The sequence below is a fragment of the Sorex araneus genome, chromosome 3 (genome assembly GCF_027595985.1).
Source record: "Sorex araneus isolate mSorAra2 chromosome 3, mSorAra2.pri, whole genome shotgun sequence".
Classification (NCBI taxonomy): Eukaryota; Metazoa; Chordata; class Mammalia; order Eulipotyphla; family Soricidae; genus Sorex; species Sorex araneus.
This window is the reverse complement of record NC_073304.1, coordinates 180,125,837-180,143,706: the sequence shown is the minus strand read 5'-3', so window position 1 is coordinate 180,143,706 and position 17,870 is coordinate 180,125,837. Positions and strand designations below refer to the sequence as shown.

General features: G+C 40.9%; 1 protein-coding gene across 6 annotated transcripts in view; it reads left to right on the top strand.

The window, feature by feature from the left end:
• The window catches only part of CNTN5 (contactin 5), an 832,499-nt gene that overhangs the window by 589,222 nt on the left and 225,407 nt on the right, over nucleotides 1-17,870 (top strand). For all 6 annotated transcript variants that reach the window (XM_055129785.1, XM_055129784.1, XM_055129781.1 and 3 more), the window contains one exon: nucleotides 3,434-3,536. In XM_055129785.1, the coding sequence (XP_054985760.1) occupies nucleotides 3,434-3,536 (103 nt within the window). The remainder of the gene's footprint in view (nucleotides 1-3,433; nucleotides 3,537-17,870) is intronic.

The window sequence follows — 17,870 nt, the reverse complement described above, 5'->3', positions numbered from 1 at the left end:
GATTCCTCTGCCCCTCTTCGAGAGCCCGGCAAGCTACCGAGAGTATCGAGCCCGAGCAGCAGAGCCTGGCAAGCTACCCGTGCATATAGGATATGCCAAAAACAGTAACAATAAGTCTCTCAATGAGAGACGTTACTGGTGCCCGCTCGAACAAATCGATGAGCAATGGGATGACAGTGACAGTGACAAATTTTTAAAAATCAAGGAACTAAGGTTAGCTGTTCCCCTTTGCACATTCAGTACATTGCACCTTCATATATTTTTTAAAAAATATTTTTAGGGCTCAACCTTTCTTATTTTATTTTTATACTTTTTAATGAGACTGGCAAGCTACCCGTGGCATATTCAATATGCCAAAAACAGTAACAACAAGTCTCAAAATGGAGATGTTACTGGTGCCTGCTCGAGCAAATTGATGGACAATGGGATGACAGTGCTACAGTTCTATTTTTTAATGAATCACTGTGAGATACAATTACAGACTTACAAACTTTCATGATTACATTTCAGTCATACAATGATTGAGTACCCATCCTTTCACCAGTGCCCATTCTCCACCACCAATGTTCCCAGTATCCCTCCTGCCACCCTCACCCCCCAACCCCCATCCCCATCTCTGTGGCAGGAACATTCCATTTACTCTCTCTCTCCTTTTGGGTGTTATGGTTTGCAATACAGGTAGCGAGTGGCCATCGTGTTTGGTCTATAGTCTATTTTCAGCACGCATCTCCCATCTCGAGAGAGCCCTCCAAGCATCATTCACTTAGTGAATCCCTTCTCTATTCTAGCTGGCTTTTCGCCCAGCATGTGAAGCTGGCTTCCAAGCCGTGGAGCGATCCTCCTGGCCCTTATCTATTATCCTTGGGTGTTAGTCTCCAATTCTGTTACTTTATATTCCACAGCACCTTCATGTCTTATGGTACTTAAGTTTTTTTTTTTAATCACTGTGATGTACAGTTACAGATTTATGAACTTTTCTGTTTGCATTTTACTCATACAGCAATCGTTAACCCATCCCTCCACCAGTGCACATTCACCTCCACCAATGATCCCAGTATCCCTCTCACCACCCCCACCCCATCCCCACCACACCACCATGCCTCTGCGGCAGGGCATTCCCTTTTGTTCTCTCTCCTTTGGGGTGTTGTAGTTTGCAATAGAGGTATTGAGTGGCCTTCATGTTCAGTCCATAATCTACTTTTAGTTTGCATCTTACAACCTGAATGGGTCCTTCCAACATCCTCTACTTGGTGTTCCCGTCTCTATCTGAGCTGCCTTTTCCCCCAGTATGTAAAGCCAGTTTCCAAGCTGTGGGGCAGACCTCGTGGTCCTTATCTCTACTACTCTTGGGTGTTAGTCTCCCACTCTGTTATTTTATATTCCACAGATGAGTGCGATCTTTCTACGTCTGTCTCTCTCTTTCTGACTCCTTTCACTTAACATGATTCTTTCCATGTTGATCCACTTATATGCAAATTTCATGACTTCATCTTTTCTAACAGCTGCATAGTATTCCATTGTGTAGATGTACCAAAGTTTCTTTAACCAGTCATCTGTTTGGGGGCACTCCGTTTTTTGTTTTTGTTTTTTTTTTTTCAGATTTTGGCTATTGTAAAAGCCAGTGCTGCAGTGAACATACAAATGCAGATGTCATTTCTACTATACCTTTTTGCCTCTCCAGGATATGTTCCCAGGAGTGCTATTGCTGAGTCAAATAGGAGCTCAATTTCTTAAGATTCATCTTTATATGGGGTTATTCCTCTGCTCTCTCCACACACATGCACAAAAGAATCCACATGCATACCCAGAAGGATCACAATCTGTCTGATCACATCTGAAATTTCGAACACTTCCATGAATGCTTCTCTAAGAATAGAGAAATATCTGGCAAGTCATAACTGTTTCCTCCATCCTCCTCAGGGTATCCTCATAACCTTGGAAGAAAATTAGCTCCAGAACTTTCTAAAGGCACTTGCATTGGTATTATTCACCAGGTTGCTCTGTCCATCCTCATGGCTCAGTCGCCTCCTATAAATGAGAGCACCCAGAGTCTACCACTGTTGAGAACTCCTTTCAAGTTTCACTCCCTCATCACACTCCCTTTTGTGAGCATTGAACTCAGAGCTCCTAAAATGAAAGTCTGTTTGCTCCCCAGTGGTAGCTATCTTGTTTTTTTCTTTCGCTATTGGCACCTTAATCCCCCTTTGACAAAGCAAGTTCAAACCCCATTCCTCGAACCCCATTGCTTGGCAGTTTCAACTTTTGTGTTTTCCCAGCTTCTTTTTCTTTGTTGAAAACATTTTCATGGCACTGGAGTGATAGTACAGCAGATAAGGCATTTGCTTTGCATGTGGCTGACTTTGGTTTGATCTCTGGCATCCCATATGGTCCTCCAAGCACTGCCAGGACTAATTCCTGAGTACAGAGTCAGGAGTAACCCAGAACATTGCCAGATGTGACTCTCACTCCCCCAAAAAATAAATAAAAATTTTAAAAACATCACATTTCAGTCCAGGCCTTTATTCTGCCTTGCCTTGTTGGAATAATATAATTGATTTTTCTACCTCTGCTCCAATTCCGGAACATACATCTCAACATAAACCTAGTTCCCTCTTCAAAACCCAGTGGTTCTCTACTGAGAGATTAAAGTTAGCACATCTCCTCTGATAATCAAAGCCCCTCTTTTTTTACACCACATGTATATATTCAAAGTTTCTTAGAATTAGTTCTTTTAAAATACCATCCTACTAGAAAAGCTTATGTTCCTGTTTCTGGTGATTCCCCATCTCTTTGTCTTTGTTCCTACAATTCTGCTTATTGTCTCGTCTTTTCCCACTTACCCAAGTCCTAACCATTCTTATATGATCTCCTAAACTGTGTGTGATGCATTGAAATACTCTTTCGAGGCATTCATCACTTATCTTGCATTGAAGTTATTTTGACATACAATTCTACTCCCAGAATCCTATGGATGTACTTCTCTCTCTAAGAATGTATTTATTCTAGCTCTTTCTCATTTCTCTTTGTAATTCTCATAATATCTAGCAATACGCCTTGCATAATACAGGTTGACTTCATGTTCATTTGGCAATAATAAAGTTTTTTCTTGTTTTTTGCTTAAAAAGAATCAAAATCATTTATCACAAAAATATTCATAAGCATTTATTTCTTCCAAAACATAATTAATAAGTCACCTATCACTATTAACATTGCCAATAGTTATTACTTAAATAATATTAATATTCATGCAATCTTGTCCTTATTGAAAGAGTAAAATTTCATAATGATCAAATCTAAATGTTAGTTCTATGCAGCACATCAAAATTTCAGCAATAATGAAACTAACTAAACTACAGTTCAAGGTAACATCTTCAGGACTGAAAAAAAATAGTGACAATCATTTTATGCTTAAAAACTATTCTTAATTTCCCAGGTGTGATGGGAGAATATGAGCCGAAAATTGAGGTCCATTTTCCTTTAACGGTTACAGCTGCTAAGGGAACAACTGTTAAGATGGAATGCTTTGCACTTGGCAAGTAAGTACATATTCTTCTATAATTAGACGCAATTGTTGATTAAAATGAGATGCTATTTTGGGATATTATTTTTGGATTACTTACTTGCTAGGTTTCACTTTCCTATAAGCTCTTTGGTGGCTCTTTGCTTTTTCAAAGAAGGGTAAATGGTAATTGATGAAGTACCAATTAGAATTATATTCTTGGTCATTTTTATGAACAATAGTGTGTACGATTTTACTATTTTAACAGAGAAAAAACTTCTTAATGCTTTTGCACCTCTTTGCCTCCTCATCTTAAAATGTAGAGTCTTAGATTTCACTCAGCGATCATGTAAATAAAAGGAGCATGGAAGTATGTCTTACACCTAATAAGAAGACAATGGGGTAAAAATTATGCAAAGAATAGTTGCAGTGAGCTAATCGATTATTGAGTATGTTCTCGAATGATGATGATAGTACCAGCTGTCAATATTTACAGCATGTTATTACTCCTCATACCAGGAAGATGATTTATGCCACTCTAAAGACTGCTGGAGTTAATGATTCCAGATCATAGGGCTTCAATCCCATGATATATAATCATTTGTCAATAATGTTTACAATGTGAATATTGGGCTAGAGGCTAGAGTGGGATTTTGATTAGATTTAGTTAGAGCATCATGATTTAATTTAAATAGAGTGGTGGCATTTTGCTGCTTATAGATTGTTAAGACCTCAGAGGGCCTCTCCTGGCTCTGTGATTTGCATAACTGCATTTCTATTGAGTTACTAAGCATTTAACTTTGGTTGTGGCAACCTCCTTCCACAATGCAGCAGTTAAGTGCTTGAGGACAGAACTTGCTGTAAAAATGTGCTACCAAGCAGGCTTAGCCTCTAGGTGAGGGAGATGTTGGTAAATAGAAAGAAGCCAGTGAGTAAAAAGAGGCAGAAGTCTTGAACATAGCAGACACTAAGCTTTCTCATTTCAAAACTGATTTCAGTAGCAAAGGGAATCAGCTTAAATCTACGTTGAAGCAGGATCATAATAGACCAACACTGGAATAAACCATTGAATTGTCAGTGTTCAAGGGATTAGATACCTACGTGGAAATACTTATCACCCTAGAATTCATCAATGGTGTATTTGGACAGATCTCTGGGGTCTCTGAGACCTTCTAACCCTAAAGACACTAGGTACATAAAGTTATAAACCACCTTAAAAGTCTTATTTTTAGCATTTTCTCCAATAACAGTGTCAAATATGAGTGAATATATCCTAAAACTTAATTCTGATGAATACCAAAATGTTATGTATTGGTATGATGTCAAAGGTTTTAGTATATCATGCAGTTAAATAAATCTTAAATGCCACAGTGTGCACTCACAAAAGGAGAGCATATTGTAAAACAAATTAGAGAACTAGATTTATAGAAAAAAACAATATGGGATATTTCCCCAGGCAGGTTTGTTTAATAAGATAGATGTGTTTGCTTTGGAAACCGTGAAAAATGCTTCCTAAATTGATCTTTAAAGTCCCTTTCATCCTAGAGGGCTGCAGCGGTCAGATTACATTCTTTTTATATTTTATTTCCCTCAACTTCTCCACTCCTTTTTTGTGGTGCCCTCCCCCAACCCCAAATAAACACAAATTAACAAACAAATAGGAAGTTCAAAGGAAACTCTGCCTCTTGAGAAGATCCCTGTTGCTTCTTTGATATCCTTTCTGTGCATTGGTCGCAGTTATGGAACACAAAAGCCAGAATAAGAGCCCTAGTTACACCTCCCCACCCAATCAAAGGCACAAGGAGCCAGCATCTTCATGCACCACGCACTTGTTACTCCCCTTGTAGCACATGTTACTCCCCTTGTAGCACAGATCACGTGAAGTAGACTATTATTGCTTCCAACACCATCCCAGTAGTTTCAAATGAATACATGAGCACCTGATCACCTAAGCATCTTCCCTCTATAACAGTGATTTTCAGGAACTTAGTCCAGGAAATTTATTTATTTATTCACTGGCGGGGGAGGGTAAGAGGGGGTGGCAGGGCGGCACACCTGGCCACGCTCAGAGCTTACTCCTGGCTTTGCACTCAGGAATCACTCCCGGCTGGTTCAGATCACCATATAGGGTGCCAGGGATGAACTTGGGTCAGTCGTGTTCAGGATAAGTGCCCCACCTACGGGTGCCCCATCTAGGGACTTGAGAGTCTGTCATGGAATATAGGTGTGGCCCTCTGCCACCTCAGCTGATTTTCCCCTTCCGCCTGCCCATGAAGTGTGATTAGACTCCTCTGTAAGTGTGTTACAGAAATCATGTCCTCTGCACCATGCAGAGCTAGAGGTATGGAGGGGCTTGGACCCCCCACCCCCCGCAGGAGCATCTTTGAGGCTATGGAGATGAAGGAATGGAACACACCAAGGGCACCCTCGAAGTTTGCTTCCTGACTTCTTTTCCCCCTCTGCCTTCTTATCTTGTCTGGTGGTGCTTGTAGTTTAGGGTGGTCAGAAGGTGACCTCAGGATCTGAGGATGTGCATGTAAGAGGGGTTGGGACACGCAAGGCTGCTAAGCGGAACAGCCAGCAACAGCCCATTTCAGACTGGAAGCGTGAGGCATCTTTTCCTTGTATCATTCCTGGCGCCACAGTGTCTGGCTCACAGACAGAGCTCAGGAAATGCTTGTTGAAAAACTTAAGTGACTCAAAAGTACTGTGTCTACATAATCTAATAAACGATAACATAATGAACAATAGTTTCCTTGCGCACGAAAGCTCTGTACTATTTTCCCCCAAAGAAAAACAGCTCATCCATCTGTACCTCTGTGTCTCTTGACCTTTCATCTTTGTTTACTTATGTCCAAATTTACACCTGTATTCTCATCCCTTCCCTCTTCTTGACTGTTCATTCCTGCCTCTTTCCACTGAATGTCTCTCTTGGAATTTCAAGAGAACCATCCCACACACATAAACATACACACATCTATTTTTTCTTATTTTTTCTTTATTCTACTCTTTTTTTGGACAGACAATGCCCAAGGGTGCCAAGAGCCTTGGCAGACTTTAGGAGACCACAGGGATTGAATCCAGGTCAGCCACAGTTCAGCGATAGGCAAAGCAAATGCCTGTGCTATCTCTCCGGCCCCTTTGTCATATTCTGAAACCTTTTGATTGTGTCTCAGTCATACTGTTTAACAAGACAATCTATAAAGCCTCTCAAACACTTGGGGGAAAGACTCTTGTGTTGGTGATGAGAATGAGAGAGGTTTGTATTTAGGTATGGAGAAAAGTGAAGTGCTGCTCTCAGGGACTGGCATTTGGACAATAGTTTGAAGGACGAGGAGGTCATCAGCAGAGCATCTGCCTTTTTACTACTACTCATGCTTCCAGTGGCAGTAGAGATTTCCTCAAGGCCAGCAATCCCTCCATCATGCTAGTCCTCAAGTCAGAGGCCTTCTTAGATGCGCTTCTTCTCTCAGAGAAGAAGGATCGCTCCTTCATACAAAGGAACCAAGTAAATTAGACACGGGCTTGGCAAAGTTCCTCTGTAAGTAGAAATCTACTCTAAATAACCTCAAATTGAATGCAACTGCACAGTCACTGGTTGAGAGCCGGCCTTGTACTCAGCACTGAGCTGGCTTCTAGGGGCTCCCAGAAACCTCCCCCACACAAGCTGCTGCCTTCTTCACACCCTGACCTGCCTCACTGCCGGGGTTAGCGATTTCCTGTGGCAGGACAGCCGAAGCGAGTTGCTGTGGCCAGCCTTTCTCTCCAGAGAGGCAGACTGACCTCCTCTTTTGGTCCCGATTTTAAACCAAATCAAAAAGACTTCCTCTGGGATTTTCTCTGACCCGTGGCCAACTCATGACTCTTTGATGGACTAAACTGGGGGATTTCTTTGTTAGGTTTATTTTTTTTTTTCAAAAGGATGCTCAGACACTACATTTTTTCATCTTCTAATAAAGGCCGTGTATCTCTGTGATCTGTCCCAGAGGTGATTGATTTCTGAGAGACTGTAGGTAAACGCAGCTGTGTCGGCATTCTGCCAGAGCTCAGGGATCCCTGAGGCAGCCAACACATGGAAGGGGAGCAGGACATGTGTGTATTTCATCGTGACAGGCCCAGGGATCGCACTGGGTCCTGGGTTCTGACCCATGTGACAGCTGCTTCAAACACGGAGCTTGCATTTAAACTCCAAGGCTACATTCAGAAGCCACAGATGGTAGCAGATGAACTGAGAGCTGCATTGTCTAGAGTCTAAACCAACCACTGGTGCCACGCAGGGAAACAGAACCTGGTTCCATTTACATGTGAGGCAGCAACAGTTTCTCTCCATGCTCAGGGGTCGGATCTGTCCTGTGGTTCCGCACAGAGCATCTGGACCTCGAGAGGACCATAACGTGACCCAGCTTCGATGCTGGTGCAGATGAGCCCAACAGACCACACATCCCAGGAAGCCTTAGCAGCCTGTGCACGTGGCTTTTAAGGCATTTAACAAATCAGCACATCACAGTTGCACAGCTGCTTTAAGTATGTAAAAGCAGAGACTTTTTGCTGTATCCTGAAAGAAAAGAGCAGAATATAAAACTTGGCTTGTCAAGTTTCACTCTTGGTATCATGTGAGTTCACCAACCTCCCTGATTTGAAGTTGAAGAGTAAGTCGGAAAGCCCTGAACTGCAAGTTTTCTTCCACAGAAATCGCAGTTTAAATGTCCATTTTGGAGAAACCAACTGGTTTCTCTGCAGAGGGGACACGCTGCAGCCTGGAGCTCTGCCTGCGAACAGCCCCATCGGGTCCCAGGCCCGGCTCACACAGGAAGCCGCTCTGATTATTCCATTCTGATCAGATCTACACATGCATCCTTTCCCAGGGGGAAAACAGGGATTCCTTAGTGGGTCCTTAGGGAGACAAAGGTGTGTAAGATTCAGGGAAATATATAAAGGTGTTTTATAGAAGGAGGGGGAATTAATTACTTTGAGAAGAATAGGTGGTTTTTTGACTTATGGAAGACTATTATCAAGAGATGGTGCTCACGCTGTTCTCCAGTTTCAGCAAGGTGGGGAGTGAGTGCAATTCCAATAGAATGGGATTAAACTAACAGAATTAGATTGAGGGTGTTATAGAGAAGTTCTTGACCAAAAAAAAAAAGTTGTTACAGGGAAATGGGTTATCAGCAGAAGCAGAGAAAGCTCTTTCCTCCATGCTGCTCCGAGAAGATAATAATCCCCATTCGTCTTCTGTAATTTAGATATAATGTTTCCTGAAAGAGAGAAATGGCCTGGGTCAGGGGTGGAAATGAAAATTTTAAACTTTCTTTTTTTGCTGGCTGTTCATCCACCCACTCAGACTGAGTATTAAGAGCAGAAGGTTAGGGCCAGGCTGACTTAATTAGCTGCCTTGTGGCTCTCCATTATTACATAACATTTTAAAGCGGTTGGTGGCATACAGGAAGTAGAAACAGAAAGTGTCGCCTCTTCCCACTCAGCAGCCAGCCAGACCCTTGGTCGGAAAGGAGGGAATGTGGGGTCTCCCTCTATTCGCCCTGCTCTTCTGACAGACCCCAGACTCAGCATGGAAGTCAGAGGTAATGCCAGTAAGGAATTTGCTTTGATTTCCGTGTGCCTCTGTAAGTGCGGAATGAAATGAATCACCTGTGTGTGAGTCCAGGTCACAGTGATTGTTCGGTAGGTACTAGAACACAGTGATCCCTTCCTAACTGGGAGAGTCATGGACTGCAGGAAAGCTGCTGCTCGATCGGGGATGGGGGAATGGGGGCAGTCAGGATGATTAACACAGAGAGCTCAGAACTTCCTTCCAAGCCCCGGACCTCTGAGGAGACTATAGTCAGGGTCTCTGAGGTAGGGGCATGAACCCAGCGAGGTGCCTCTGCTGCTCTAGAAGCTGGCTGAGGAGCAGGGCATCACGGCGCTCTGGTGGCTCTGCCATCTCACTAGAGTGCCCCCACGCTGACCTCTCCAGAGCTAGACAGGCTCCAGACTCCTGTCTTAACCCCCTTCCCTTGGCCTTGTCAGCACAGCATTCCTGTTTCTCTGCTTCTGTATCCAAGCACCTGAGCCCATAGGACATGCAGTCTTAGAGTTTCCAAGCCCTGTTCAGTCTTGACCACTTGATTTGAGAGTCAGCTCTTCCCTTTGTTGCTGGGTGTCCCCCTGTACTTCTCCCTTGATCCTGCGTCCCTGGGCTACTGTGTCTGTGTCCTCTCATCTGTGCTAAACTCTCGGGTCCCCGGAGGATCAGACACACGGCTAGTACTGAATATGTTTCCTGCACTGAATTCGGATATGAGAAATGTGCTCAATCTTCTGCTAACAAGAGGGATGTTATTGCCTCGGTTTGATCAGATGGAATTCTCCAGATGCCTTTCACATGTCTTGGTCCTGAAAATTCAGACCACATTCCATGAGCCACAGTTTTCTGGCAGCTTTCATTTCACCGTGTGACCTTTTGCAGACCCCAGAAAGATCCCAGATATGTCACATGGCCACTCGCAGCAAATAAGTGAAATTTGGTCAGTGATGCTTAAATGACCCCATGCACAAGGGCAAACTTGGGACTATTCTGTAATAAAAAAAAGCCACATACTTTATAGAAACTTCAGTTTATCTAGTATGACAATCCTGCAAGCTAATAGTGCAGTGGGCAGAGTTTTCTCTTTACTTTACATGTTCCTTATCTTGCTTCTGCAGCCATTAGCACACAATCAGATCGGCTGTGCTCAAAAGGCCTTGAACCAGTTACTGTAATAATTATGGGAATGACCTTTCCAGACTCTTCTGAAACCTGGTGCTGAGGTGGGAGGAAGGAGCACATTCAATTTCCTGCCCTTTTTAGTGCCTGCTTATCTCTCTGTCAGATAGCATTTACAAATCATCTTTTGTTATACTCCATCAAATGCCTATTAGGAAACCAGGACATTAAGTAAGTGTTTCTCTTTTTATACATTTATTGCAAATAAGAAAGTAACCGTTATCAATTCAGGAGGCCATTTTTGCTGTGGTTTCTCTTTTCCGCCCATCTTAGGCGGTCTGTCTCCCAAGGCTGATGTTGGGCCCACTGTAACTGTGAGAATGATGGATGGTCCCCTGAGACGTCCCCAGTCTGCATCTGGCCAACATTCCCGAAAGAACCCGCTCTTTACTTACCCATGAATGATTTATTAATCTGAATTCATTTGGATCTGCCAGTCACGGGAGCTGGAGGAATTCAAATAACTTGGAGTCATGGGGTACTTGTCCTCAGGACCGAATACCAAGCTGCTTTATCATTAGGTTGACAGAAGACCCAGGTGGGGTAGGCTCTGTGCTCGAAGCCTGTCAGTCTGGGTCACCCTGCAGGAGTATCCTGGAAGTAATAAAGTAGCCCCCCGTGAGCTGTTCTGCTTCAGTATTGGTGAGCCCAGGAACTCCTCCTCACTTCCTGGAGACCCATGGGAGAGGGCTGCCAGGAGGAGCTGCCGGGTCACAGAGGCTGGTTCCAATAAGGACATGTGGCATTTGTGTTTTTCATGGAAGGGCCAGTCCGCAATATGCTGACCAAGGCCAGCCTGGCCTGATACTCCTTCTGTTGATGCCTTTTCATATTTTCAGCATCTTCTCCACTGCAGTGCTTTATCCTTTTTTTGGTTTTGTACTCACAAATGTTGTGTATTTGTCAGAACCTGGGACAAATTGATTAATCATATTTGGACTCACCACTAGCAAGCATCATATTGATGACTTTTCCAGAGCTGTCTGAGGAATCCATCCTGTGAGCTATAAGGAAAACACATTTGCATAGGCCTAACAACTAGCAAGCGGGAGGCAGAACCAGATCTCAGAATTCTAAACCAAATATCTTTTTCAAACAGTAGTTCAAAAATCAGAAAACAGGGGCTAGAAAGATAGTAAAAAGGTGAGACACTTGCCTTTTATGGTCCCCCAAGCCCCACCAGGAGTGATCCCTGAACTCAGAGAGAGGAGTAAACCCTGAGCTCCACTGCATGTGACCCCAAAACTCCAATAAGAGAAAATCAGAAGCAAGAAGGGCTCAAAATTATACTGCAGGTCTTTTTTTTAAAAAAAAAACCCTCAGCAGATTTTGACTAAAACTTTGTTGAGGATCTTATTTCATTAGTTAGAAGCTGTTTTGCTTAAAGTTGCAGTTTTTAAAATCCCATCCTTAATAACCTCCTATCCTAAAGTTGATGTGGTTCATTTCTTCTCCCTAATGCTTATCAGCTCATCTGCTCCGTGCCCATGTCATGCTCTTTTTCCTCGAAAGTGCACCCCTGTCAAAAAAGATGTAGGCATTGCATTTGGCCCCACGCACTCCTGAGTTTGGTGAAGAAAACTCCTTTGCCTGAAAACTTTTGCATATAATGTTGCTTGTAGTGATCATCCACAATGGTTGAGTTTTGTTCTTTTTTTTTTCTTGAGATACAAGATCATAAAAGAAAAAAATCTTTGGCTCAAGAGCCTTTTTTATGATGAATTTTTATGTGCTTTCTTAGAGAAAAGTTATAAAACTTGGTTCTTTCCATTTCTATCAAAGATATACAATGTTTCCTTCTTTTTTTTGTGCAAATCATCAAGGGGCCATAACTACATACATTTTCACATCAGATGTAAAATTCATATCTCACTTGTGACTTATGCAAGGAAAATAGGAAGCTCTATTAGACAGACCCACAATTTGTCTATGAATGGTGATTTGTAGCTGGGGAGTACTTTCTCTTGAAATCATTAAATCTTTACAGCTAAGTATTTCTTCTTTCTTGACAGATTCTACACATTACCTTATCACTCATATAAAAATAATCTTTGAAAAAAATACCTTTAATGACTTTAACAATGTCCAAAGTCCATACAGCACGTTCCATACTTTCAAGAATACATTTGGAGGTCCCTTTTATCTTGCCACTCTGGCAGCGCCGTAAAAAAGCCTGTCTCAGAATCTCAATGTGGCTGCGGAGTCTTTGACTGTTCATTTTTTTCCCTACCCTGTTCTTCTCCCTTTCCCTTTGCTATTTTGGTTTTGGGGACACACCAGGGGAGCTCAAGAACAGCTAACTCTGAGTTTTGGGGCCTACGTGGGGTACCTTGACTGTTCTGAATGAAGATGTTTGGAGCCAGCTGACTGGCACCCTCCTCAGTGCAACACTCACTGGGAAACAAAACTAAACTCACTCCCCTTCAGTCGTGTTGCTCAGTCTACATGAAACTTGAGTGTGCAGTTGAACAAATACCAATTCAACAGATTGACACAAAGGAAGAGATCACTGCTATGGGCCCTACTATCAAAGCTGAATTTTGAGGATCTCATTTCATTAGTTGAAGTTGTTTTGCTTAAAATTACAATTTCTAAAATTACTTATTTTTTTTTCAACGTAGCTAAAATCAGCCCTCTGTTTTGAGCAACAATGCAACTCAGGTTATTATTAAAAGAAATGTACCTTGAATAATTTTATATTATCACTCAGATTAATATGTTGCTATTCATATAGAAAATGAATACTTTTAAGGAATATTTTAATCCTACATGCCTGAAAAATAAATAATCTTAATTACAAATAAAACATTTGGAAACAATGAAAGTTATTTCATTTTCCTTATGTTGTCAAGGCAATATAAATGAATATAGATATCTGAAATTACTGTAAAATGCCAGCACTGCCAAAATACCAAATATCACTACTTCTTTTCACTGTAGTTTATATCTGTCATTGTGTACAGTTTTAAATAAGTTTTCAGTCACTCTAATGGTGCTTTTTAAAACATTTATATTCTGGTATTGAGGATATTATTGGTTCATTTATTTTTATCAAGTAAGGAGGAATCTAATATGTATATTCAAGAAACATAATATCCATTTTGTTACTGAGATTGGATTTTGTCCACATTCATTTCCCCCATCCCATACGTATGTAGACTTGGACTTCCCTACAAAAGATGCAAATTAATTTATTATCAGAGTACAGGAGATCTCACCTCTAAAGAGCCCAAAATATGAACATAGTAAATGGAATGACTATTTTCTTTTCTTGAATAACTGCAAAAATGTATTTCCTCTCAGAATGGTAACAGGGTGATAAGACCTTTGGTCCAGTTGCCTTCCAGGTGGAGGAACTGGGGAAGAATCAGTCACCTCACTGAGCTGGAAAAACAGGCATCAGAGAGATGGGTGACATTGTAGGGGAGAACTCCAGAGAGGGTAAACTACACACAAAAAGAACTTCCTGAAGTCTACAGCAGGATCTCATTCATTTTATGACCACAGAGCTGTGAATGCACTGGGTAAGATTTCAGATCCAACCATTTCCCTACCAAAGAAGGGAAAACATCAGGAGTCAATATTGAAAACCAAACTCTTCAATAATACACAGGATCAGAAGTAATTCACACTTCAGTCGATCAGAGAAATAAAATCTTGAACAAATATTTTCTCCAGTCGTCACCTATAAATCATGAGACCTTAAAGAGCGGTTAATCTAGGCCTAACATAGAACTCACAAACAAGCCAGATGGGTTAATGCAAAACATCATGAATTACAAACACGCCAGAGCAAAATTCATTCATCTTATTTTTAAACACTGGCTTACAAAGCTCATAATATAGTTGTTGTGGGTGTTCAATGTTCCGACTTCAACCCCACCACCAGAGTGACCCTCCCTCCACCACTCTCCCCATTTCCCCAACCACTCTGCAAGTCTGCCTCCTTAGCAGGCACCAAGTAACTTATATTGCTTGTTATAAAATAATGACAAATGGAATTATCAAACACAATACTTTGGTAAAAGAAACTTTGTGGAAATTGCTGTATCTCCCCATAGGTGATTGAGTCTTGTCTGAGAGTTGACTGAGCTGTTAGTTGCTGGCTGAGTCTTCTATGCTATTGCTTCTGTTTATTGCCCTTTGTTGGCATCTGTGTTATTTTCCCACTGCATTTGGTGCACTTCTCCTTGGATGCCAGTTTTGTGGGAGTTGGAAGTGTCACTCCAGAATCTCTAGGATCTGTAGAACTGGGCCAATGGATACGTTTCCATGGTGGCAGATGTGGGTGCAGCTGCCAGGGCTTTAGCAGATTGGAGGTCTAGGGGGAGGCTACCTGTCCCCACCCCACTTCAGGAAGACCCCAGGGTTCTCAGTCTGGAAAGCAGTGTTCCTGAAATATTCATCAGCTTGGTGTAAATGAGAAGATTAGTCATGAAGCAGTGGGGTTGGGACCTTGACATGGTGGCTGCTGGGGCTTTGCTCTGGCGGGGACTTGACACACCCCTGTCCTGATGTAACTAAGGTTGGCCAGAGAGTTTTCAGCTGGAAGACTGGTGTTCCCATGAATTTTCTCAGCTTGGCTTGCATCTCTTCTGAGATCTGCTTTTGAATCTATAGAACTGGCCGATGGATGAGTTTAACATGGTGGCAAATGTAGGATGTGGGTGTCCAAAATTCACTATTGCTTAACAAAAGCAAAAATCAAAAATATGTCATCTAGTAAAAATTATTAGAAAATTGAGGAAGTTTTGTAAAAACATGTATTGTATGCAGGAGAAAAATTCATCAAAAACATGCCCTCAGATATCAGATATGACAGATTATCAAATAGTATTTTAAAACAGTTCTTTTAGCTTTTTTAAAAGGAAAATATCAACATAAACAAGAGGAACAGAGACTCTTAAGAAAAGGTTATATACTATTAACTATACTTGAAGGTGATTGCCTAATGTTACACCCCAATTACTCCTTTTCCTATGTAGTAGCAGCTATTTTGAGGCATTTGGGTTTGGTTAGAAAGACCAAAACCCCTCACTTTGCCATAGGATCAATTTTTATGAGCCTTTGTTACTCTGTATCTTTTTATTCTTATACCCTACAGTCTGGGATCTAGGAAAAGTTAGATTTTTTTTCAATATTATTGATTATTTATTGTAATAACAATGCTGTACAACAAACCACCCAAATTTAGCAGCTTAAATCAACACCATATATTATTTATCACAAGACTGATTGGTTGCATGATTCTGCTGATTTGGCTCAAACTGGGCAAATCTCAGCTGGGCTTACTCATAAATATGTCCGCTAATGAGGTCCATTAGAATCTGGCTTGCCTGGATTCTCCTCAGCCTAGATGCTAGGGCCCACGCCATGTAATTTTTCATTCTCTAGCAGACTGACTTAAATTTGTTCTCATGGCAAGAACAAGTATTCAAGAGAAAGAGCAGAGGCTTGAGTCCTCCCAGAGGACCATCAGAGCCACCCAACTATTGATGAACACCCTCCATCTTTTTAATACGTTCTGCAAGATTATGAGGCAAAGAGCGTGTGTATTGACAGTGATGGAGAATTGAGGATCCTTTTGCAATTAATCCAAAATTCACATCTTATATTTGTAGTTTTTTCTCTTCACATTAATTCTGCCGAAATCCAATAAGTATTTTATTGAGATCATCTTTTTTGATAATCAAACAATAACCTATACATACTTTTCATATTTCTATTTCTCTACTAGACTGTATACATTTGAATTACCTTACCAAGTTATGGAAGATGAAAGTTTTATCAAATGTTTTGCTGCTATACGCCTTTCTTCAGTTCTCATCTCAGTTCCTTCAGTTCATCAGATATGAACCATTCCTTCCCAACAGTTCAACTATCTTGTCTTTTGATAACAGTTATTAATTTCCATATACCCATTTATGTTAGTGAAAAAAAATGTTTGCTTGCAGGTACAAAACATAAACCTTTCATTAGATCTTAGCAAGATAAATATTTATATCTCTTTCTTGTAGTATTCAAAAAAAGCAATTGTTTTTTTGTCAAGAGTAGTGTAACTTTCCTCTAGGAAATAATTCAAAGACTTTTCTGTTGCCATCAGGCCCTCCCTGCCTTCCCCCATTTCTGCACTGGCCAACAGAGAGGGGAAAAAGTACAGACCTGGGAGAACTGAGTCCCACGAACTTCCGTGGCCAGGCCGTGCTAGACCTTGCTTCTTAAAAGTATACACTTTTATATTCTTTTACTGTCCACCTTACTCATTTTATTATGCATCCTTAATGCCCAGATATTATCAATGTCTTAGCCATCCTCCCTCTACCACAGAATCTTAGATCATCTGAATTCTTTGACAGATGGGAAAGCCAGTCATAGAACTTTAGTAACTTCCTTCAGGTCACATAGAACTTAAATAACTTCCTTCAGGTACCACAGCTACTTTATAAACTTAATTGTATTCCCTAAAGACCTAAGCTCCTAACCAACACACAATGCTTTAAGACAGTGGGAAATATAAAAACTATATACACATAGCATTAATGTTCTAAAAAAGATACAGACATACACCTTTATGCCTACTTGCTCTGTGCCAGACACTTGAGATAAGTTTACGATCACTCTCTGAACCAAGCAGGGACATTTCCACCTTATTTAACTTGTCCCAAGGACTGAGGAAAGGAGATGCTAAATAACTTTGGTTGCATAAATACTTGAGTTCCCAGAATGTATGTCTCTGGAACCTACACTTTTTATGAATTGCAACTGCTTGTGATTGAGGCATTTTTTTAAAGTTCAAGTACTAGTATAAAAGTCATTAGTCATTATAAAAGAGATCAAAATAATAGATAAAATAGTTGATATTCTAAAGTAATTATGAATTTCTAAAGATGAAACAAGCCCAAATTTAAACAAGTATTTAAAGGAAAATAAAATACACACGTGTGTGTGTGTGTGTGTGTGTATGTGTGTGTGTATGTTAGGCTTCACTGATGGTAGAAGACTCCGGTGACTTTGGTGAGAATTCCAGGAGTCCTGCCACAGGACCTAATGGCTCTTCTATTTCAGTGGAAGCAGAATAGAGGGTTGGTATAGTATGGCATGCAAACTATGCTGTTATCCACCACTATGATATCCAAACTGACTAACCTATTGTGCCAACAAACTAAGCACCTGTCTACTAACAAAAATATATATACATGAACATAATAAGTGACAATCTCACCTTTAAATATAGATGCAAAAATTCTAAACAAAAAAATTTCAGGTCAGTTATAGTGCATATTTAAAGAACAATATGTCATGCCAACATCAAGGTTATTCCTAAATGCAAGGTTTGGTTTTCTGGATAGTGGATAGGTACCTAAACAAACAAGCAAATATTGTGTTTTTCTTTAATCCAAGAATTCCAGTTTCATGTTTTATCACAAAGGAACAAATAAGAAAGGTATTCAGAAACACACAAAGATATTCATCATGGAATTGTTTACAGTTGTAAACATTGATGTCACTCCTATAAGAAAATCATTGGGGAAAGAGTCTACTGTTAGCAATCCTAATGCATGGTGGACTGTTAGAAGGATGCGAGTCATGTACACAAAACCCAGTGTC